This window comes from Abramis brama (assembly GCF_963993115.1).
Source record: "Abramis brama genome assembly, chromosome: 23".
Classification (NCBI taxonomy): domain Eukaryota; kingdom Metazoa; phylum Chordata; class Actinopteri; order Cypriniformes; family Leuciscidae; genus Abramis; species Abramis brama.
The window spans coordinates 13936933-13961510 of record NC_139985.1 but is presented as its reverse complement, the minus strand read 5'-3'; the positions used below and the strand labels follow the sequence as shown (position 1 = coordinate 13961510).

Genomic DNA, 24578 nt, shown 5'->3' with positions numbered 1-24578 from the left:
GAACAGCATGAGTGGGAGTAAATGATGACAGAACTCCTTTTCAGTTGAACTCTCCCTTTAAGGTTTTTTCCTCTCAGGAAATCTTCATTTGTTCTCTTTTGAATCATATTGTTGTCTAGGATAAACAACTGACATATTTAAGAGATCTCATTTGTGTTTTTTCTATCCTTTGGGAGAGAATATGAGAACAAAGGAGCTGTTTTCTGACGAATGCAACCACTGATGTTCTCTGACTGCCTCTTTCATTCAGTGTGTATAATTACAGGCTGTGCGCACTAAAATGGTAATCTCTAGTAGTCAAGACGCTCCATCTTTAGCCCGTCTGCGCCACCGCAACCTCCTGAATACACCAATTCCCAGCATGCTCCAAGACACTTCTAAACAAAACAGCAACAATTTCAAACTACAGTGTTGTGCTTTACCCATGACCATGAGTGACTTTTGGTCACGTACAATAACTCTGCTAAGGGCATCTCAGAGTACTGTACTACAGAGCAAACAAACCAATGGAGGCATATCAGGACATGCTCATGGAATGCTACACAAAACCCCTATGAACTGAAAACGATAAAATTTAGCAATTGGAAAACCCCAAGGCATCCCATACTGAATATCAGTTACAAACCACAACAAAACTACCAGGAAAAATTAGACCCAACCCTGGCATTTACAATGAAAGGTTGAGGAGAAAGAGGAAGAAGCGTTTCAATGAAAATAGTGGAACTCATTTAATATGATAAGGAGCTTCTGCAAACACTTTCGACATTTTTAATAGTTCCGTATGTGAGAGATACAATATTCTGCTCAAATGGCTGTGCATTTTAAATTTTGGGGTGAACTGTCAATTTTACAAAAGGGGCATAAATAGACAATTCACCCAAAAATGAAAATTTTGTCATTGCTTCTGTCAGCACTCTCTTTTCGCTCCATACCTGTATGACTTTCTACTGCTAAACACAAAAAGAAGATATTTTGAAGAATTCTGCAACCATTTTAGTCCATACAACTAAAGTCAATGGGTCTAAAACAGCATTGGACCCCACTGAATTTCATTGTATGGGCAGAAGAAAGAAAGGCATAATAAATGAATAGGAATGGACTGAGGTCCAAAAAGAGATGCCCAAATTTGACTTTTCACTGCACTGGAAAGGCAGAACAGTCATTGGGTTTAATGTATAATGTCAGAATCATCCTTAACTTCTAAATAATACACTCTATAAACCCCTGACTTTTATCAAGCCGTTTGCTGCAGTACGTTTCCCAAATGAAAACTGCTGACACGCTGCTAACTCAGCAACGCTTTACACACACACACACACACACACACCATGTGTGTGAACAGATGCACCATTTGCACACAGACTGAAAAAAACCCAAAACTTAACACACAAACACTCTATTCTCAGTGTGCATCAGGGTAAATGTATTCATTTCAGATCACGGTACATTAGAGCACTGCATCATGTAATTTCTCAAATAAACTGCATTGGCTGAACTTTTTTAAAGCTACTGTCATTGTATTCTACATCATTCACAGATGTATTTCTGTATATCATACTAAATTAAACAGCACGTGATTCCAGCTCTCTTTTACAAATCTGTTCAAGGAAGTTTTATTTATAACAGAGGTTTCTGCCATTAAGAAACGCTGCTTAAGATAAATAGCTGTCCTTTAAAGCAAAAAGAAGATTTAATAATTGAATTAGCTGAAGTGCATGATTGGACAGTGGAGTGCAGCAAGCAATGGTGCAACAGCAATGCCAGAGCACAGGCAAATCACGCAAAGAGAGGTAGCAAGTACCTCTAAGATTAAGAAAAATCCTAAATAATTCAATAATTTAGGTGCACCAAGGCAAGTGTACCTTACTCGCATGCTTCAAATGTTAGTCATTCCTATCTCTACTAGCAAGAAAAGTCACAGTATTCATTTGAGAATCCCCAGTGATCTGGAGGGGGTCATCAGAATCCCACCTTCCCCTTCATATACAACTAATCAAATATGACAAATAATGAAACAGAAAAACAAACAATGACCTCTACTGGGAACTCCCCCCTCATCCTCGCTGATCCACCACCACATGTATCAGCATGCTTCATCTTAATTAAACATACTGGAAGTTCCTATAACACTGGAGCCGTACAAACAACCCCTTCAGCAAAGAAATTCCAGCAAAACCAACACTTGTGTACTATATAAACATTATGGACTTTTGTCAGTGTTTCTCTTCTCTGTCATTTTTCTTTCTTGCTTCACAACTAGGCTAACTATCTCATGTTTCTGATATAAAAGTATCAGTAAACTGAAAACACATAATGATAAATAAGCAAAAACTGTTTCTCTCTTTACCTCTCAGTCAATAACGTTACATCTATAATCAGTTCATTCTACACTATCTATCCCCCATCAGTCCATCCATCCATCTATTCCTCTAACCATCCGTCTTTTCATCCATTCATCAATCTGATCATCAATCCATCTTGCATTTATCTATCCATTCATCCATCCATCTCTTAACCCATCAATCCCTCAATCATCCATCCATTCATCTAACATCCATCTGTTCATTCATCTATCTATCTATCTATCTATCTATCTATCTATCTATCTATCTATCTATCTATCTATCTATCGTTCGTGACGAGAGGAGATAGCCGTCTCTTACTTTGACACTTGAGTGCAGCGCTGTTGATCTGACGGCTGCAGGCGTCGCACCAGTCCTGACTCAGCGTCCTGGAGGTGAAGATGTGGCCCTCTCCCCTCTCCGCCTTCACCCTCGGATCTCTCGGGGTGAAGATGGACCATGCCTCCATCCTCAGAGGCTCGCTTCGCATCTTCACCACCCCTGACCGTGCCTGAGTCAGCCTGTCGATCTGCAGTCCCTCCAGTTCGTCTGGCGAGCAGCTCAAGTTTGACCGCGGCGACGAATTGCGAACTTCTTGCGGTGATGAAGACGCGTGGATCTTTGCTGTGTCCTTCATGGAGCTTCTCCGGCTCCCGGCGCTGTGTCTGCGAAATATCCCGTTGTTATTGTTAGCGTTCTCTCGGTCCATGTCCACTACAGATCCGTCCATATTACTACGTGGCGAAGCAGCACTAGTGCCTCGGTTGTGTGATGCTGAAGGCGGCTCGTGATTGAATAACAGGAGCGATGCTGAGACTGCGGCTCTCGCGCTGTCCACATCACTCGCTCTGTTTCGCATCAGCGACCATTTACGCGAGAATTTCTTTCTCTCGCTCGACTTCAGTTTGTGGAGAAGTTGCTGATCCGGGTCGAGGTGGTGTTGAACAGGGTGCTGTCCTAAAGTAACGGACGCCATGCCTTTCGGCAGGAGTTGTATGTGCGCTGAATACAAACTAAATTGAAGCGCCAGCGGCGAGCGTGTGACGTGAACACTGAACCAGCCGCGCGCTTTAAATGTCACTAGAATAGCGGGCGTGCGCGAGCCTGCCCCTCACAGACTCATGATCTCACGATCACTTCTCTTAAAGCAGCTTTACAGGGATAAACAGAAAAATAAAGGTTCAATGATGCAAACAGAATTCTATTTTGCTGTAAAATAGCTCTAAAAAGAAGTGTCATTGATCAGCTGAGGTCAGTTCAGTCCATGATTTCATCTTTATTTCGTTTTTTCCATAAAAAACATCTGTTTTAACAGGAGTGTGTAGACTTTTTATATCCACTGTGTCATACATACATACATACATGCAATTGCATTTAGTCTATATTCATTACATAGCATATAATTTGTATAATTTATTAGATTGTTTAAACTTAAAATAATTGTAACTAAAAATGTAAGTTTCATCAATTGTGTTAAACATTTTATTAGTGCAGAGTCTGCAAATTTCCGATTACACTAGAAAGTGAAGATCTTAAAAAATACAAAACATTTAACAAATCTGTTTGCAAACTGCCAAAATGGTAAGTTGATAAAATTCCATGACAAAACAAAACAAACTTAAAAACGGAACCACAATGTGGTCTCACCATAGTTCCCCCCCAGCACAAGGAATTCCCCATAATGTGACATCAGAACACACCCAACAAATATTTTACTTTCACTTCAAGTAGTAACATGAGTCTGTTGACTGTAAGTATTTGTAGGATGATAATCTTTGGATGATTGATTCACATTTTTCAGAAGCCCAGCTGAATACTCTCAAACAAACAAAACTTTCTTTAGAGCTCCATGTTTTGTGATTAATAGACTAATTATTGCAGGTATCTCTCAAAACCAGAATCGATTACACAGGGCAGATTAAAGACCTCTCTCTTTATTCCATGGCTGTGCAATAATGACACTATTATTGTCAGCTGAATGCACAGTGCCATCAATACTTAAGTCTCAAGATTACTCAGGAAAACTGATGTAGCTAGTAGTTACAACTGATCTATATTTCTTTCTTCTTGGCAGTGTAAATCCATACTTACTAGACTGTATAAAGGTAAAATGCAGTAATTACATTAACACTGACTTGACAAAATGTGTAGTTACCTCTTTGAAACTCAGAACACATAATGCAATTTCAGCTGCCTGCCCTGGTAATAGCCATTAATCTGTTGTTTAGGGTTAGAGAGGTTTAAATAAGGACAGTTTTGTGGTGCCTGTTTGTATTGTCTTTGATTTGTTTGGCTTTCTCTTTCCTTTTAGCTCAGAGATTTGGGCTCTGTGACATTGCGTTGCATTCTGTATTCTTTGAGGTCTTCATGGTCTGTTGGGTTGAGGTATTTTGGTCTCCACTGGAAGTGTAGAAGTAACTACAGAAAGGCTTAAAAAAGATGTCTTGTTAAATTTAAAAGGATTTTTCTAGTGTACACAATAACAGTAGCACTTGCAGCTAAACACCATACCTTTCTATCATATTGTTGTTATTCTGCAGCTCCCGTGCCACAGCCTCCATCTCATCCTTTAATCTGTTCATTCTGGAAACAATTTCATTATTTCATTATATTATTTTTGTTGGAATTGATAAATGCTGTCTCATCTTCATTACAATGACATACTTGAGAATCATGTGCTCATCTTTTTTTGGTCCATCCACCCCCTCAGCTCCTATTGGCTGGTGGAGAGCTCTTAACACAGCTCTGTCAAGAACCTGCGAAGGTGGAGAAGAGGAAGGGAAGGTGGTCAGGTTACTTTCAATCCAAGCTTTCTTACGATCAGGTATAAAAGTCAAACTTTAGAATAGATCAATCCAATTGGTTTAGACAGAAAACGTGAATTGAGGGAAGGAGTTAAGCGTTGGGAACGAGAATCGTTGGAAGTTGATTAGAAGTGATGGCAGAACTAAATGAACTGAAACTGATTTCACCCAGAAAGTTTGCAAACAATCTCCATAAAAATCCATATGCTGCGTCCAAAATCGCATACTACAGTATATAGTAGGTAGTACATTTGGTTTGAAACTTTCTTTGCAACCGTTAAAAAAAATATGTTCTATATAATATGAATGAAATTCGGACATACTACATCTGCCATGTTGTCATTGTCACGTGACATACGTCATCAGTTGCGTCGCTTCACTTAAATTCACAAATCCTCTCCAGTGGCCTCGTGGGATAGTAAACTGTCCACTGAATGCGCGCTTCAGAATCTCGGCGGAAGTAGATCATCCGGGTACTTTTCTACCTACTATGTATTCGGACACACTACTCGGCTCATATACTGTTTTTCACCAACTATATAGTAAGGAAGTAGGCATATTCAGATTAGGGGTCGATCGATTAATCGGTCGGGCGATTAATCTGCCGATTTTTTAACATAATCGCCATCGGCCAATATCCAAGTATATCAAGCCGATTATTAGGCGGGCGCATCTGTGGGCAGCCTAGTGTTGTTGTTGTTGTTGTGGAACACGTGTTCGACGCACGCTGCGCCTAGAGTCATTTTCCAGCAGAGTGAGCAGACCTCATCCAGTGCCTAAGGAAGGAGCTAAGTTCCACTTGTGCCTTAACGACCGTTATCTACCGGACCGAATATCAATGCAGATTTCTGTGCTTCATTTCGGTGCTACTGTTATACCTGTGCTTCTCTTGGATGCTCTGAAAACGGACGTTAGAATAACAGAAACATCGCTTCGCTGTGTGTGTGTGTGTGTGTGTGTGTGTGTGTGTGAGTGTGTGAGTGTGTGAGTGTGTGAGAGAGAGAGAGAGAGAGAGAGAGAGAGAGAGAGAGAGAGAGAGAGAGAGAGAGAGAGAGAGAGAGAGAGAGAGAGAGGGGCGCGGGCGCGATCGAAAAGACGCGTGTTTAAAGTCTTACTTATATTTGTGTGCGCGCGTGTGTGTGAGGCGCGGATGCGATCGAACAGTGGAAACATAAAAACATACTCCGTCATTTTGTTTATACAAGACATCATTCAAACTGCAAAGTGTTAAGTTACTGTTAATTAAAATTTTAAGGAAAACAAATATATTGATCTGAAATGTAGCAAATTAATTTTCAATTCATTCAGGTACAATTACCAAACATATCTCTTTTTGTCTTTTGTACAAGTGCAGATTGGTCAAATGTTCAATAAATGTTTTTGTTGAGAAATCCTTGTCTATCTGAAGTAATTATTTGTGTTACATTTTATCTTTCAAATAGAGGTTAAAAACAAGCACATAATCGGCCAAATATCAGCCAAAATAAATCGGCAGCATTTATCGGCCATCGGCCGACCCGGATTTCAAAAGATCGGCATCGGCCTGAAAAAACCCATATCGATCGACCTCTAATTCAGATACAGCGATAGTCACTTTGCACAAGGCAGTATTTAGTTGTAGTTCAACTAAGGTGCAAGTAAATGAGGAGAACTGCTGTGAAAAAATAAAATTCTGCCCTTACATTCTTTTCCAGATGGGACTGAGCCAACAAATTTGTGGTGTAATTTTTTTTCATGAGAAAAACACAGCCATGTTCATTTTGGACGGGATTAAAATCACAAAGCGAGTCTGTGAAACACAAAATTCACCTAACCTCCTTAGGGACAACTAGTCATGCCTGAAGAGAGCTAAAGACAGACTATGTGTGTATTCTGTGGGAATCAGAGGGCTGACCTTGTTCTGCTGGGCCTCATACACATGCAGATCCCCCATTCTCTGCCGCAGGACACCACCAAAATGTTCTAGACTTGTCTGCATCTCATAAAGAACTCTGTAGAAATAAGACTCACATGGTCATTGAAATATGTATGGCATTGACAAGCCATAAAAACAGTGTCGGTAATGAATAGTGTATGAAATGTGTTTGATTTAAGTGGAAGCTGCTAACACAGAGGTTAGTTATATGTTGGGAAGACTAAGAATCTCTGGAGACTGAAAACAAGATTTATTGAGATTATAATACTGTTGATCCGTTATTGTACACATGAACAAGTCTGCACTGGCACTAAAAGTCACTTCAGATGAAAAATCCATGCCAACTAATTAAATGTACAAATGCAAAGAATATTTACTGCATGCTGCCATCAGTCATCATAAGTGATTAAATGGTGTGCTCTTACTCATCTGACCTCTGTCTTACCTGTTCCAGCTCCCAGCAGCCATCAGAACATCCTGGTACTTCTGCAAACAGTCATCCTTGAATAAAGTCTTGACTTTCTTTATGTATGAAGACAGATTGAGCCTGGGCAGAAAATAGCAGTTTCTCAGTTTAATTACCGTGAGAACAGACACTCGTTCAAGATGCTCCAGGTGTTTAATACTTACTTCTCAAACTTGTGAATCTGTTCGTCATTATAGCTGAGCTCTGGGACAGAAAGTGAATGAATTAGCAGCAGTCAGAGAAAATTTTCAAAAACTTCGACCCAATATCGTGGTTCTTTTTTGTGTGATTGCTCAAGATAAGCTCTATTTTCGCTGACTGGCTTCTCTGCAGAGTCATATCTAACATCATCAATGCAGCCAGGCAGAAAGGGGAGTTCTATTCTTCTGTCTCCATGCTTGCCTGTCTGGAATGGTCCTTGCTGTCAGATAAGACAGCACAACAGTGCCTCCTCTCCCTGCAGCGGGTACAAGCAACACTGAAACTAATCTCACTAATCTCAGCAACTGGCTCCACTCATGAAACTCCACGTCCAGCTTCCAGGACTGCGAGTGACAGAAATGGGTCACTGCCTAATATACAGTACATTCACAGAGTTCAGTGAATTTTTGCTAAGAGTCCTAAAACCACAGACTGGTTGAGAAGAACTTTTATCATGGGTTTATAGCCTTTATCTAATCTGCAGAAATTCAGACCTTTTTGACAACAGGTGTCATGAATTTGTTTTGTGTTATGTTATATTGTTATATGACAGGAAAAACATGCTTCCACTTACTTCCTGTCACTCGGTCTTTGTAATACTGCTGATGAACTGCAACAATTTTCCCAGACAAAACCTCCATCTTCTGGATGCTGCATTAAAGAGAAGGTAAATTATTTTCATTATTACTGTATTAAAAATTTAAATAATCACTGTATTAATAATTCATTTGATTTATTTATTTTATTATTTTTATAATTATTTATAATTGTATGTCATAACCTTCCATAATAATATGCTAAATTAATAGAGCTTGATCAACCATTTCCAGTAGAATATTATATTAATGTTTTTTAAATCTTATATAATTTATAAATCTTAAATAATGCTTGTGTGTGTGTGTGCTTATTATGTACGGTACGTAATATGTTTATTAATTTACAGAAGTTCACTTTTAAATCAACATTTGGATGTGCTTAAATGTTATGGTACTGGATGAAAAAGTTAGTTAATTAATAGCTTGAATCCATACATAAATAAATAAATATATATGTGTTAAATAATGTATAATAATTATTGATTATTAACAATATTTTAAATGTTAACACCATCAATTGTGTTGAAATTTAGTTTCAATGTTTTATAAATCAGATTAAAACAACAGATAAGTACAAAAAAAAATCCTTGGCACCAGCATAATGATTTAATACTGTGATGAAAGAGTATGAAAATCATAAGCTGTATAATTTCCCACCCCCAACTGACCTCTTATCCTGGGCCAGTGTCTCAGAGTGTTTAGACAGCATCACATGCAGGTGCTGTAGTTGATTCTGGAACTCTCTGATTCCAGTGCTGTACATTCGCTGCAAATCCTCTTCTATCTACACACAATGATAAACCTCAAGGATGCAAACTATGGCGCATTCCGTAATTCATTTATTCAATATGCATTTCACCACAACTCTTACCAGTGGGAGCTTCTTCTTACTGTCTATAAATTCAGGAAACTCATGTGCAAACTTCTGAGTGCTGGTTGGGAAGAACGAAGAGATGTCCATCACCAAATAACAACCTTACAACATAATATCATGAAACTAATGCTTACTGTAGTTTAATAAGCTTTATTTAAACACATATTCAGTATGCAAATCCTTACAACCGACTGAGACTCTGCTCTGTGCTGATAGAAGAGAGCAGCTTCATATTCACCATGGCAATCCTGTGCGCCACATTATTGCATTCAGAGCTTATGTTTTCACTGAAAAGTCAAGAATATTGTTATTGGACACACTAAAATGTCAAGGTAATCCCGTAATTGGTGGTATTTTCTTTGTGGCAATATTTATCAGGATAGTGACGCATGCAGAACATTGATAATATTAGCACTCACATGTAGCTATAGAACCCCTGCAGAATCAGTTCTCTGTACTTCTGGAATGAGCGAGCTATACGCAGGTACTGATGAATGACCCCAACAATGCTCTTTAGGAGGAACAAAAACAACAGTGTGAGGTTTAGGGATAATAGTGTTATAATGTCCACCAAAGATAAAAACAAAAGAGGCTTGCTTACCTTGGAGAAAGTGTAATCTGCCATGACGTCAAACTTTGTAGGCATGGCGGGGGCTTCAGCTACAGAACAGATGAAAATAGAAGGGATGGTGGAAGAATAAAGAAGGGAAGGAGACCATGCAACCTCTCATTATTTGTTAAAATACATTCAATTGAAAAATATAAACTTAATACTCACGCAAACATCTTAAAGTGTTCATAAAACGTCTCATAAGAGAAAGAAAAAACATCGAATTTATTGTGTCCTTACGTTCTCTGTATGGATGTCCTTCTAATTTCTCTTGTCGTCGGCTGATCAGAATGATAGGGCGGTCTGGACTGGTGGGAGGAAGGTTTACTACTTTCATGCTCGGCTCCAATATGAGAGGATGACCCTGAAACAGGTAATGTTGAGCCGCAGGTTCAATTCCAGTTTGGGCCTGAACATCCTCAAAAAAGATTGAGACCCTTGAGGAGAACAACAAGAAAATATATATTTCAGAGGCACTGTGAAAAGTCATTCAGAAAAAAAATTGCACCCTCATTCATACCTCCATACCTTCATACCATACAACCTACAACCAAATGGCATCTATATTTACAATATATTGAGAAATTGAATTTTCATATACAGTAACTTAAAAAGAAAAAAAATAGTCCACATTGTAACAGTAGTTTAGTTGCAGTAAACAGATAAGGAATCTCTTCTCTCAGAGCACACATACGTGTTGTGAAAGTGGATGTAGATGCTGTGTGTTGTGGCCTGCTGGAGAGAGAAGATGTGGACAGTGATGCGGTTCAGGATATCAGTGGTAGCAGCAAAGAACTGGACAAAGCCCCAACACTTCTCCTGATTGGCCTCCAGTATGCTGGCCAACACTGGGATCAGTTGAGTCTTCAAACCCCTACAAAAAGATACAGAGCCATTGGTAAACTGCTCCCGAACTCTAAAGGCCCACTAGAAATAGTTAAACCCCGGGTCAACAGATTCTTAGGTATTCTTGCTTCTCATTTCACACTGCTCATAATTTACCCAACGTTAACAATTAATCATGGGAATTCATATGCTGACGTTTCACACTGCACATTCCTAAACCCTGGGATAACATTGTTATTTGTGGTGTCAGTGTCTGGAAAAATGTAGCACACAACCGTTTTACATAAAGGCTCTAGCACTGTGCAACTTCATAGTATATACTGTATTGCCAACCGCTATTAAATATTTCCTGAATGGACTTTTTGGACTATAAAGATAAAAATTAAACGGTCTCTTCTTCACTTTAATTGACGCATTTTCACTCACCATTCCTTCCCCTCCAAAGGGCAGTGTTTCTGTGACCATCCAAAGCATGTGAATATCATGTGATTGGGTGTCGGTTGCTAAGCATCTAGCCATAACATTATAACACCGCATCAAAAGCGGTGCTAACACTGCTCCTAAGCAAGGTTTCATAAACCCAGGTAAAAAGCGGTGCTAACGCAGCTTCTTAATTAGAAGTGTGAAAGTTTTTCTGCCTGGGGTTAAAAGCAATGTTTAGAACAACTATAACCCGGGTTTAAGCGCAGTGTGAAAAGCCCTTAAGAAACTTCAGTGTTCTTTCAAGCATGATGAATAAAAGCATGCAAAAAGCAAACAATTAAACGAGCCAACAGGCTGGAATACACTACACATCTTTTAAAAATCTGAACAGATTTTCATACATTTACCGATTTTGTAAATGGTTACAGAGAAAAACTTTGCATCATACACTAAACGACTTAGGATCCCACAATAACAGACGTTTATAAGTTGTTCCGAACACAACAAACTCACGCAGAAACATGCACCTTGCTGCTATGAGATGCTTGACAACTGAAAATCAGTCAACTCCGACTACCCAAAAAACGCAGACTGGCTCTGACTTTCGGCAACTAGCATAGAGTCATCAAGGCTGTAAATTGTAGCAAATATCTAGGTGTGTAGTGTATTCCACAAAGTAGATGTGACTTTTTTCATTTGAGGTGAATGAAAACAAATCTGTGTAATGGGTTTGAAATATTGTGGACCTTGGTGTTGATCAATAATTTTGAAAAAAATTCCAGTGGACAAAAAATTAGGACCTTAATCCAGAAAAACATATTGAAAGAATGGTATTTTCCCCTCACAAACTCATTTTCATTTGCATACAATAAATAATATAGCATTGCTGACTGAGGTCCATGTATAATTTCTTTCCCACTACTGTCTGTCTTTAATGTTTAACACACTTGCGCATAAAGTAACTCACTCTGAGAGTTGGCAACAGTGTGGCAGTTGGTAGCTCCATTCAATGGGTCCGTCTTCCACCTTCTGCACACCTGCTATGGCTCCCTCTGGCTTCTCTGTCGTGATCTTGTACCTGGGAAGAGCACCAAAAGCCACCGAAAATAGCACAAAAATAAGTCTAATGCAAATAGAAATGCAACACATCACACAGGGTTAAAGTGTATGCTTATTTTTAAAAGAAGAAAAAGCTACTAGTAGCTCTATTCATAATAAATTATTCTATAATTTACAGTTATGATTAATATATAATTTATTATAAAAAATCCAAGTAAACAATTTTTTCAAAATCCATTTCTTACATGATCTTCTTGTTTTTGCGTGGGCCTCCATATGGTATGAAGGGAAGACTGCCAGCAGCAGCATGGTAGAAGGTGACGCCAATGCTCCACAGATCCACAGACACACCATAAGTTTTCTGCTGAGGTTTCCTCAATACTGCACGCTCATACATGTCCGGATGCTGAAACACACAAGTTCAGCAGATGAAGAGTTATTATATCAGAGACAGATCAAAGGAACCACAACAAACACCTGATGACATTTCAGATATGATGTGCTGCATTTTCTGTGAATTGCTAAAAAATAATACAGGAAGAAGAAGCGAGTTTATTGAACAATTGTAAAAAAATTCAACAGCGTTTCCTCCATACCAGATATTCCTCTGTGCCATATATGGACATAAACTTCTCATCGTCCTCCAACTCACGGGCAGCACCAAAGTCCGTCAACTTGTACACCGAGCGGCCATCCTCACCCACTTGCCTCATGATATTTCCAGGTTTGATGTCCCTATGCACTACTCCATTCTCCCGCAGGTGGTTCATTCCTTGGACTGTAAATGTGCAAATGGGAGAAAAGCACAATTTATCCACAGTAATGCCTCCTAACAAGAGCAGAAACGTCACGGTTACGTATGTAGCCCTCGTTCCCTGAAGGAGGGAATCGGACGTAGTCGGACGTAGTCCCTGTAGTCGGACGTACCGTACTGATTGGGATCGCTTTGAGGGACCAATCTACTTCGAGTGTAATAAAACGAGCCAATGCACGAAGTAGATTGGTCTCTCAAAGCGATCCCAATCAGTACGGTACGTCCGACTACGTCGAACGTGACCGAACTGAAAGGGAACCACTGATCTTACTATTTACATACCCAACACTTAATTTATTCTGTCGGTTCTTACCCACACACTGCAATACGATGAGGAACTCGGACTCAGGAAGTCCAAACGCATTCTCAGGCTCCTCCAGCAGGTTCAGCAGACTGCCACCTGAACACAACTCCATCACCAGAACCTTCTGCTTCGGGTTCATATGCATCTGACATGCACAGGAATAAAAATCAGATCTACTTTTGGTGAAGTGTCATACGAGTTTTATAGAATGTTTGGAAATAATTGTCTCATTTCATGTCATTTTAAGATCAAATTATATTGCCTTTTTATAATTGATACGATACACATTCCACCAACATTCAGAACAGACTTTTAATGGTTTTATTCATACTTTTTGACACAGTCCACAGACTGCAACAGTAATGAAACTTAATATGTAGCATGAAAATGTTATTATTATTACTATTACAATTATTATTATATTTTTGCCATTTATGCCACTATAGTTTGATAAAAAATACAGTAAAAACAGCAATATTATGATTATTTCTGTGATGGCAAAACTGAATTTCCAGCAGTCACAACTCCATTGTGCTAAAAAAACATTTATTATTATTATCAATGTTGAAAACAGTTGTGCTGCTTAATATTTTGTTATTAGGTTTTTGTGGAAACCTTAATACCTTTTTCATTATTATTTTATTTGAATTGGAATTTTTTTTGTAGCAACGTCAAAGTCTTTCCTGCCAAATTTAATGCATCCTTGCTGAATAAAAGTATTTATTTCTTTAAAAAAAAAATCTTACAGACCCCAAACTTTTTATACATCTATATAAACCCTTTGCAATACGAATGGTTGCAAAAAATATCATCATGCTTGTTTATGGTTATGTCTGGCATTTCACTGTATTAAATAGGCTACCATTGGTGTGTGCTGTTCTATAGAAACAATACAAACTTGCACACGGTTGTCCATAATTGACCCAGACACCATGCATCATAGGAAACTGAAACATCAAAGCATTCTATCATTGCTGGAAAATCTTGAACAGCGTCACAGACCACATCAGATACATACCTCCTCCACAGCAAAGAGTTTAACAATGTTGATGTGATTGAGCCTCTGCAGCACCTCAAACTCCCTCATCTGCACCTCATACGGCCTACTGTAGCTCACCAAGTTAAAGACCTTCACGGCCACCAGCTCACCTGTTTTCTACAGGAATATAAAGTCATTTAGCGTGAAATGTCAAGTCTATGCGCTGTTTTTGTAAGGGATTTGGGAAATCAGTGTTGATGGTAAAGTACTTTGTTTCGTGCTTTGAAGACGCTGGCTGTCGCCCCCTGACCAAGAACATTATCCAGGGACCAAAGGTGGCTTGCTGTACTTGCCGTCATTGTGTTGACACAAGCGGATGACATGATCGGATCTGTGTATGACAAGAAAAATAAATCCTCTAAAGCAGTAAATATTTAATGCTAAGTTTTATATTTAATGCTCTAATTTAACTGCTCTCACAATTTAATCGCTCTCATTACTGCACTTCATTTAATACTGTCATGATTTTACCTTTCCCCCAAAGGTACTCTAATTTTATTCATGGGATTAATAAAGTATTCTCAGTGGCACCAAAAACTATTTGAACATTTAACACAAAAATGTGTATGTGTCTGTGTGTACGTATATGTATGAACTTCTGCATATGGACATATATTGACACACACACATATGGACGTGTGTGTGTCCATATATGTCCATATGCAGAAGTTCATACCTGAGGTAAATGCCAGGTAATATGTAAATCATGTTGCCAATTAAAATATATAGTTCACACACACACACACACACACACGTGTCCGTGTGTGTGTGTTTGTCCATATATGTCCATATGCAGAAGTTCATACCTTTGGTAAAAACCAGGTAGGCCTAATATGCAAATCAAGTTGCCAACTAAAATATAGGCTATTGTACACCCACCCACCCTCACATTAATAAATATTGCATATCTAAACATATATATACACATTTCATTGGCAACATGACTTACATATTACCTGAGCTTAGGTATGAACTTCTGCATATGTATATGGACACACACACACACACACACACACACATCCATATGCAGCATACCTGAGCTCAGGTAATATGTAAATCATGTAACGTTAGCTGGAAACCCTGGTCTGTTCAGTTTTGACAATCCTACAGAACTTAAGATTTAAGTGTTTTATGTGCTGAACGTACGGTAAACAGAATCAATCTTCGTATTTCTCTCATCGAACCACTTTTTAATCAAGTGTGTGATTAAAGAGTGTATTAATCAAAAGTGACTTGCCGATGAATGTTTGACCTCAACGCGTCTCAAGAGTCGCATCACAACAGAAGTGTCAAATAAGGTCCATTTCCTTCCTAAATGACCTGCAAACAAAGAGTAAGAAAAAACAAAACAATATTTCTGCGAAAATGAGTTATTATTTATAGAAAAACGATATGTGAATAAACTGCGACCCTCTGAACACACTGTGAGGATTTCCCCTCGTCGTCATCGCTCTGATTTGACAACACACGAAAACACAAAAACAAACCAACCATTTGTGTGTTAGATGCCGACGCATTTTTCCACTTTAATCCGAGTTTGTCAATCCGTTTGAGTTTTTCTACAGACTAATTACTCTGGCAGTCCTCCGGTAGAAGTTATACGAGCAGCTCGACGGAAACTTGGTCACCATCACCTTTCCTTTCATTTCTGTTAGGAACTTCCTTGTTCGGTGCATCGCGTTGGTAAAGGGTATTGGTGTATTTGTCTCCGTAGATGATTTTAGACTAAGGTTAGAAAGGAAAAATAACACAAGTTAAAATTTTATATTGTGGGTCATATTATTTCGTTTATTTTGCAAACCACAAACCAGTTTAGTCCACAATAATAATAAAAAAGAAAAGTGATAACAAACCAAAATATTTATGTCGCTCTCTAGTGGATGACTTTTAAATCACAATATGATGCACTTGGAGGGACGAGCACATTCTTCTCTAGAAAAGCATTTCTCACTTCTGTTCAAAGAAAACACTTTTACCTAGATTACTAACTAACTTTTACCTAGATTAGCATTTTCTAGGAATTTCTTTACAAAGCTTTCTTAGATTTCGGAAGAAAATGTCCATATTTCCTGCTAAGGCCACTTGAAATATATTTGGAATTTCCTTAAGAACACAATAGACACTTTCAGGTTCTTCGTAACATTCTGACAGTATCTTTGACTTGTGTACAATTTGTGTTACAAATAAATACTTTTTAAAAATTATATATTATATTATTATAATTTATATATATATATATATATATATATATATATATATATATTAATCCTTAGCAAGAAATGTGGATACTCTCTCTAGTTTCCTAATTTTGTTAGCCCAGTGAACAAACAGAATCAGACTTCATGGGAAATGGGAGCCATAGTGGGAAAGTCCCTTTCTGGTTTTACAAACTTTATAGCTACTAAGACAAATAACAAATGTTTGGAACTTTGTATGAATGTTTTTTGTGCAATGGCAGGTAAAATTGCTTAATGCCAGCCACTGTAACAAGACATCTCAGATTGACACTAAAATGGATCAGAAAGAGATCCACGCCCATTTATATTTTAAAATGAAAAGAGAGAAAGATATTAACAAAAAATACAAACTTTACACATTTTACTATAGCATTTAATCAAAGACAGGTTTAGAAAGTATTTTTTATTTAAAAAAATAAAATAAAAAAATTGGCTGGTAAAATTTTCATATTTTACACTTTTTTTTTATTGAATCAAAGAAATTTTTAGCAAGCATTTTTCTTTGAAAGGGGAAAAAAAGTGGCTGGTAAAATTGGGGAAAAAAAATATAATTTTCACATTTTGCATCTTTTTATTGAAACAATCAAATACACGTTTAGCAAGCAAATTTTTTTTTATTTAAAAATGTTTACTACAAGAACTACACGTGGAATTATATCATGTATATTTGAGTGGCAACTACTATTGCTGTAACTGTACAATATTGTACCAAAAAGAAAAAACCCACAAACAAAATAGGAAAAAAAAAAGAATGTACCTCTGTAATGTACACAATTGTATATACAAAGTACATCTGAACACAGGTTTCTCTGGTAACAGATATCTGAATGGACAACTATAAATATATCTGACAAGACGATTCATTTTACAGTCTTGCATCAACTGGACAGGAATTACATTTTAACAATAGTTATGATTACAAAAAAGAGAAAGAAAATCACCCTCACTTAATTTGTTCACAAACATACAATGCAATTTCAAGTGTATAATGATTGATTTCAAATTTACTCAATGAAAGACAACATTTTGTGTGTAAACAGAGGCCTCGGCCAACAGCATACTATTAACATTACACATTTAACACACATCATGAATTACCTGCTGTCATTTGCATGTAAAAGTCCCACCCACAAAACAACTCCAATAAGACAGTTTCCAGTTGCCTTTTTGAGGTATCAGGAACAACACACACAGAACACTTCCGATCATTTACACATGAACAAATGTCACCACCTGTGATGTTTTCAGAACACGACAGCACATTCAGAAAATAATGCGTTAGAAAAAAGCTCGTCCTCAAAAAACAAAACAAAAAACCTGACGTTACTTGGGGGAAAAATGCCTCGGTCATAAACATCTTGATCTGTCCATTGATATTTTCCAGGAGTCACGGTCAGCCATGCGAGACTGTTCAAGGCTTGTAATGCTTCAAAGTGAAGCAGGCTTACTTTCGCCAACCACCACAACTCATTTTCTCCAATAATAAGGCCTCGCGTAGGAAAATACAGACTTGTCCGATCCATTCTGTCGAAGGCATAATCAGGCAGACCGGTCTGTGAGAGGGACATTTAGCTAGGCAGATTGTCAGACCTTTTTGCACATTTGATCCTTTCCAAGTGTGAAAAACTGAGGAAAGCGAGCTGTTTTTACATGTGTCCCCCTTTAGTCAGTTTGAAGTCTTTCCCTTTTTGCATCGTAAAGCCATAAAACTCTAAAAAGCTGCTGTTAGGCTGCTAAGATTCAGAATATACATACTGTAAACACACATACTAATACATAGATACCATGATACAGACCCAGAGGTGATTAATAAACTATAGGGAAAATTAAATAAAATTATTTTTCTTTTATCTGTTTTTGTTTTTTATACACAGGTGATGAAGAAATAATGTGCTTGCATGACATTCCTCATTTTTAGACACTTTTTTTTCCAGTTATAATCATAATTATTAAACTTATACAAAACAACACCCTCTTTTAATGTGCCCACTGATAGATATAATAGTACAATAAAATGACATGTTAGACTGTTATAATAATTTCAGAAGTGCTTTCGACCGGTATGGAAATTAATCCGATTGTTAGGGAAGCCGTGTTCGTTCGCCATGCAAATATCTTGTCAATCCTCATGCAAAGATGTTCCTTCACCTTTGTCATGTTTAGGTGCACGTCTATGGTTGGATTCGCTAAAAGAGAAGCAGAAACTGTGCCGATGTGGATTATATGGTGATAAATGCACTGTAACTAGTGATAATTGTATGACAGATTTGTAGAATCTGTAGAAAAAGGCAAGCTATGTTGGAGGTGTCATGTGACAAGGAATTTTTTTGTTTGATTCCCTGCGATGCTGTGCCGTCTGTAACGAGTTTTTGAGAGGAAAAAAGTGTCCTCGGAAAGCATGTCCACTGCTTGTCCTCAAAGTCCCTTTCCCATAAAATCAGTCTATACAGGCCGAAAAACTCCAAAGCACTCATTTAGGATTAGAAAAGAGGGATTGCTGATGTCCATGTCTCAATCCAAACTAAAACAGTGCTGTAAAATCACTCCAATAGTTTATTAATTCCACACACACACTCGCTCGCACAATGCTCCACACACAATGCTCACTCACGCAAGCTTCCAATATCAGTTTGAGTCAGTTGTCTGCAGTTTTCTGTTAAGATCCCAAAAAAGAAAAGAAAAAAAAAGTCAGTATCAGAGGGTGCTCTTGGAATTACTAAGAAACAGATTGAAATACAGGCTGTAAAGCCTCAGACTGGACAGGACTTGTCGGTGGGCGGCGGAGGGGGTGGTGGTGGTGTTGGTGGTATGGTGGTGGTCGGGGATCCCATCGCTGGACTGCCCCCAGCCGAACTGCTTTTTGGGAACACAACAGGCTTGGGTTTGGTGGCTGGGGGTCTGTTATCTCTGAAGCTGGAGCCGGGAGCAGACAGACCTGTGGTAGACATTGACGAAAGAGGGCTCTTGGGACTGGGGCTCTTGCCGGGCCGGAAGGTGGAGGGCATGTCGCTTGCCGAACTGGCGCTGCGCTGCAGAGGATGCTGGGAGGAGTCGGCCTCGCGGAGCAGGCGGGAATGAAGCGGGCTGGAGGGTTCAGACGCCCCGCCGCTTTTTAGCTGCTCCAGAGTGTCGAGCACAACATCAGGAGCGTGTTTGACACTGCTCTGCCTCTCCAGCTCTCGCAGCTCACTCAGAGCCGTGTTCATAGTGGCCTCGATGTCCTGGGGGAAAAAGAGAAAGAGAGAAGAGGAGTAAAAGAAGAAGACAAAAACATAAAAATTGTATATATATATATATATATATATATATATATATATATATATGTGTGTGATTATTTTATATATTTGTAACAAACAACACTTACGCTGTTCTTATTTTATTATTGTTTTTAAATTAAAAATGTATTTACATGTATTATTATTTTTACATTTAAAAAAATAAAATAAATAAATTAATTTGCACCTGCCCACACTGCCAAAATAACCAAAACCTGGTTCAATGACCATGGTATCACTGTGTAATTACTGTGTGATTTCATGTAATATTCTAATTTTTTGAAATCCTGTTTTCGTGGGTTTTATGAGCTGGAAGCCCAAATTATGTACAAATAAACAACTAATTACTTGAAATCATTTAAGTTGTGGGCCCTGAATCTATAATCTATGGAAGTTTATCGTTTTGAATGGAATTATGGAAATAAATAAACTTTTCCATGATATTCTAATTTTTTGGAAAGGGTCTTTATATATATATATATATATATATATATATATATATATATATATATATATATATATATATATATATATATATATATATATATATATAAAATTTTAAAGTTATGTATTTTAATTAATTTAATTTATTGTAATGTAATATAATTTATTTTTAATGTAATGTAATATCATTTAAATAAATAAAAGACTTGAATTCACACACAACATGTTTGTGGTCTCTGCATAACTTTAAATAAATGTATCTCTTATGAAGGCCTAGTTAACTGGTTAATATATAATATTTTGTTCGCAAACAAAATATTATCTACAAAAATATTACAATTGAAAAAAAGGTACTGACCAACTAACTTTAAGTCTATTTTATGAAATGGTTTTTGACGTTTTTATTTTGGACCCTGTATGGTAGCCACAGTTTGATGGTGTTTAGTGCCATTATTTTTGTATTTCACTCGTTTTCAAAAAGACAACATCTGTAGCTTTAGTTTTAGCCAAGGTCAGTCCGTTCTGATATCTGTTGTACAGGCAGTACAACAACAAAGGATGACTTGACCGCAGGAACTCCAACTCAATTACAACCACAGTCGGGATCGATCCTGGACCTCTATCCAGCCGTGAAATTACAGCTCAAAGAAAGATAAATGGGACGCTTTAATACACAGACACTCTGGAGAGCTCAGCACTTTTTACGGAGAGGAAAATGGACTTTCAGTTTACCTGCGTGTCATTTTTATACAGTGTAAGTTTGCATGAAAGCTGACAGGGTTTGAATGTTGCTGAATTGAATGAATCACGTGCAGCAGTGAAGAACTGAATGATCCTGGGCTTGTCGTACCTGTGAGCTGTGCTCCACCTGAGCGATGACCTCCTGGTCCAGTGGTCTGTGGTTGCTGAAACTCTTGGATCGTCCTGCAGGCGTAGACTTTCGGAGCTGAGGACCTTCCACCTTAGTCTTCAGAGATGAGTGGCGAGTGATGGAGTTCAGGACGCTGTGAGCGCTGACTGGTCGCTTGTCTGTCCCTTCCTTGGCCAGTCCACCTGCAGGCATGGAGGAGGTCTTTAAACCCCCTGCTGCTCCAGATGAGCCCTCGCCAAGCCCCTCCACTGCCCGGATTGTTCTCCGGATGCTGGTTGATTCTGGGCGTTTCCTCAATCTGAGGTGGATAAAGTGTAGGCAAAATGTCAATATTATGAAAAGAATTTATTTGAATAATATGAGAAGAATTTAATTGTAATTAAGACATTTTAAGAGACTAAATATTAAATTATTTTAAATATTTATTACAAAATCTTATCTTAAAAAGGGTCTTATATCCCTTTTTAATATATTTAATTAATATTTCTAACCATTATATATATATATATAAATAAATGTAAGTGCTGTCAAACGATTAAAAAAAATCAATAATTAAATCACAGATTTTTCTGTAATTAATCGTGATTAATCGCACCTAACATTAAAGTTTTTTATATATTTTTATATTGTAATATTTCACATTTAATCTCCAGATTCAGGTAGAAACAACAAACAGCCAGTAGCCTATATTTTAATATTGGTATCTTTTTTTGAAAGTCTCTATTAAATTGATCTTTTTCTAAATTTTAGCCATTAATTATAGCCATTCAGCATCAAAGTATAACTGAAAGCTATATATTTATTAGGATTTAAAAAATAACAACTTTTCATTTAAGTGAACTTAAAACAATCTTCACATAAACCCATTATAATAAATGTCACATTTACCTATGCCTTTCAATATATCAGGGCTCATTTTTTTCTACTGGCCCAGTCAGACCAGTTTAGATTTTTACTTGCCCTGTCAAAATGCACAAAAAGTTATTAATGTTTTTGTTTTTGACCCATGTAACCTTGTAAACAGTGCTTTAAGTAGGTCTAACAGGTAGTTAAATATACAGAAATTGAATAAAGTTATCAAACCCTTCAAAGTCTTCACTGAATAAATTATAAATTAAATATAGATTAATCATTATTAAAGCTACAAAAGTTATTCTCTTTTTCTTTTGTTCTTTGATTATCCTTAATGACATCCTCTGACACTTTAAGATTTCCACACATCCCATTTTCTCACAACACTTTACGGTCCTTTAAGACTTATTTTTAATTCATTTAAGACTGTGCTTGCAAGAATACTTGACAAAATGGGCATTTTTGCATAATTTTGTGCAATTTTGTCTGTTCAAGTACAGACACACGCCAACACTGTGTTCTCTATTGTGTCTTATCACGCTTTAATGGTTTAAAAGCATTTGCATGAATAAGAGCGTGATCATTTAATGTAATGATAGCCAAATGCTGCATTGATTGCGCTAAATATTTTTAAAATGAAAATAATTATTTGCATGCGTTAACACGTTCATTTTGACAGCTCTAATATATAAATATACATTTTGACAGACCTAATATATATATAATATAAATGTTTTCATTTTAGTTTCACCATTTTTATCAACTTACTTGTTGAGGTTAGCTAGGTATATATCAGCCACATGACCTCCAATGGGTGAACTGGCACTGGCTCTGGCGGACACCTTCTCTTCCACAGAATCATGGGATGCCTCTAGGTCAGCTTTGGGACTTCCTCTGCCTGCATATCCATCCGGCCTATTACACGAAATCACAGACACCTCTAGAATTAACACACTATAGGTGGTCTTATTATTAGTTAAGATCATAGATGAATAACTTCTACTAGCTCTCTAACTCATTAGAAAAGCAGTTCTGACCAATATCATTAGTTAAAATCAATGAACCGGACAGCTTACATGTCCTGCACTACTATGTACTGGTGTGGAATGAGTCCCTCTGCGCCGTTGTGGCGACCCTCCCACCAGTCCTCAGATGCACGGTGGTACAGCAGCAAAGACGCCCCCTTCTTAAAGGAAAGCTCGCGGTTGGTGCGTCCAGAGTAGTCGAAACGTGCGATAACCTCGATGTGGTCAGACTCTGAAACGTTCAAGGACCCTGACTTTACTATTTAGAGACATGAGAGACAGAGAAAGACAGGAAGGGGAGAGAGCGAGAGGGAAGAGAGAGCATGGGAAGGTTATTGCATGGGAAGCCAGGCAAGTTAGAGCACACTCATCAAAACGCCTTTGGAGCTGCAGAGGGGGAGCACAGACAGAGGAGTGTGACATAGGAGCAGACTTTTGGTGCAGTGTCTTTTGGAAGATTTGTGTGCATGTTAGTATGGTCGTCTAGGCTCACCATCATCGCTGTTGTGGATTTCAGAGGTGGCATCAGGTGCAGGTTCATCCACTAGGGGGGGCTCAATGTGTGGATTATCACTGTAGAATTGACAGCAAGAAAGATGAATCAGTGGAAACCTCCATTACAGACTTCAGAGCATTAGAAATGACAACACAAACGTTTTTACATTCAATTTACATTCAATACATACTCGCATATACACTAACAAGTTAAAAGTTTGGAGACACCTGACTAAATTTATGTTTCTCATTATCTTAAAGACCTTGTGATGCACAGGGTTCTGCTTAAATGCTTGAAATTTGTTTGTGGATAAATATAAATTGTGTGAAGGTGTGAATTTCCATTTTAAGCGAAATCATTTTGCAAATAAATAAAAGATAAACAAACAAAATTACCATTCAAAAGTTTAAATGTTTTTGAAAGACATCTCTTATGCTCACCAAGGCTGCATTTATTTGATCAAAAGAGACATTTTACTATTATTATCAATGATTATCATTGGTGGAAATTTTTATGCATTGTTTTTTATTTAAAATAGAAACATTCTGTAACATTATAAGTGCATTTACTGTCACGTTTGATCAATTTAACCCATAAGAACCCGCTGTGACGTGGGTGTCACAAACACTGGTGATTATCTGGAAAGGTCTTTTTAAAGCATTATCCCTCACTTTCAACCCAGGAAGTCCCTAAGTGACATTTAAGGAACATCCAGGTTCAGTCATGTGACAATGTGTGCATTTTTGTTGCCATGGTAACATTTCCAAAATGGTGGCCTGTCTGGTGTGCACATGTTGCAGTGTCAGCAATTTTTAAAAGCGCTTGTTTTTGTTACTAAAGGTATGTTTCAACCCATACAACAATTCTAATGTTTTAATAACATATCCTAGATTACACTTGACCTGATTTTAAAACATGTCTTGTACAAATTGATATAAAACAAGTTATGAAAATGTTGTGGTGACATATGCGTCACATCGGGCTTTTAACCGTAAAACAGTAGGTGGAATTTTGATGTGACGTATATGTCACATTTAGAAAAATGGTAATGAGCTGCTCAGATAATTTAGCTGATTCAATTATTT

The 24578-nt window shown here is 37.7% G+C and overlaps 3 protein-coding genes across 5 annotated transcripts in view; all 3 read right to left on the bottom strand.

Moving 5' to 3' along the window:
* Positions 1-3424, bottom strand: part of rassf5 (Ras association domain family member 5) — a 42379-nt gene extending 38955 nt beyond the window's left edge. The window contains exon 1 of the mRNA XM_084100570.1: positions 2664-3424. Coding sequence (XP_083956696.1) covers positions 2664-3318 — 655 coding nt within the window. The 5' untranslated portion in view covers positions 3319-3424. The remainder of the gene's footprint in view (positions 1-2663) is intronic.
* Positions 3425-3594: 170 nt separating this feature from the next.
* Positions 3595-16165, bottom strand: ikbke (inhibitor of nuclear factor kappa B kinase subunit epsilon). Its single transcript, XM_084100569.1, has 22 exons — positions 15785-16165; positions 15531-15613; positions 14503-14624; positions 14273-14410; positions 13264-13399; positions 12733-12914; positions 12382-12542; positions 12045-12155; positions 10503-10682; positions 10049-10245; positions 9800-9858; positions 9618-9709; positions 9384-9485; positions 9196-9256; positions 8993-9108; positions 8303-8379; positions 7692-7731; positions 7507-7608; positions 7041-7137; positions 5007-5098; positions 4854-4925; positions 3595-4771 (listed from the first exon to the last, which is right to left on the bottom strand). Exons 3-22 carry the CDS (start codon positions 14614-14616, stop codon positions 4708-4710), a joined length of 2193 nt encoding a protein of 730 aa, XP_083956695.1. The 5' UTR covers positions 14617-14624; positions 15531-15613; positions 15785-16165; the 3' UTR covers positions 3595-4707.
* A 959-nt stretch (positions 16166-17124) lies between these two features.
* The window catches only part of srgap2 (SLIT-ROBO Rho GTPase activating protein 2), a 99137-nt gene continuing 91683 nt past the window's right edge, over positions 17125-24578 (bottom strand). For 2 of the 3 annotated variants that reach the window (XM_084101558.1, XM_084101559.1), the window contains 5 exons: positions 23491-23570; positions 23049-23256; positions 22741-22887; positions 21100-21418; positions 17125-19751 (listed from right to left, as the gene is read on the bottom strand). In XM_084101558.1, the coding sequence (XP_083957684.1) occupies positions 19281-19751; positions 21100-21418; positions 22741-22887; positions 23049-23256; positions 23491-23570 (1225 nt within the window). In that variant the 3' untranslated portion in view covers positions 17125-19280. The remainder of the gene's footprint in view (positions 19752-21099; positions 21419-22740; positions 22888-23048; positions 23257-23490; positions 23571-24578) is intronic. The other variant, XM_084101560.1, reaches the window with a different exon arrangement.

What these genes read in the sequence shown, in the direction of transcription:
- ikbke (XM_084100569.1), bottom strand. Translation starts at nt 14,616, where the DNA reads ATGTCATCCGCTTGTGTCAACACAATGACGGCAAGTACAGCAAGCCAC. An exon ending in GTAAGAAGAAGCTCCCACTG is followed by an intron (nt 9,109 to 9,195) that starts GTAAGAGTTGTG and finishes CATTGTGTGTAG; the next exon opens with ATAGAAGAGGATTTGCAGCG. An exon ending in GATGAGCACATGATTCTCAA is followed by an intron (nt 4,926 to 5,006) that starts GTATGTCATTGT and finishes AATTGTTTCCAG; the next exon opens with AATGAACAGATTAAAGGATG.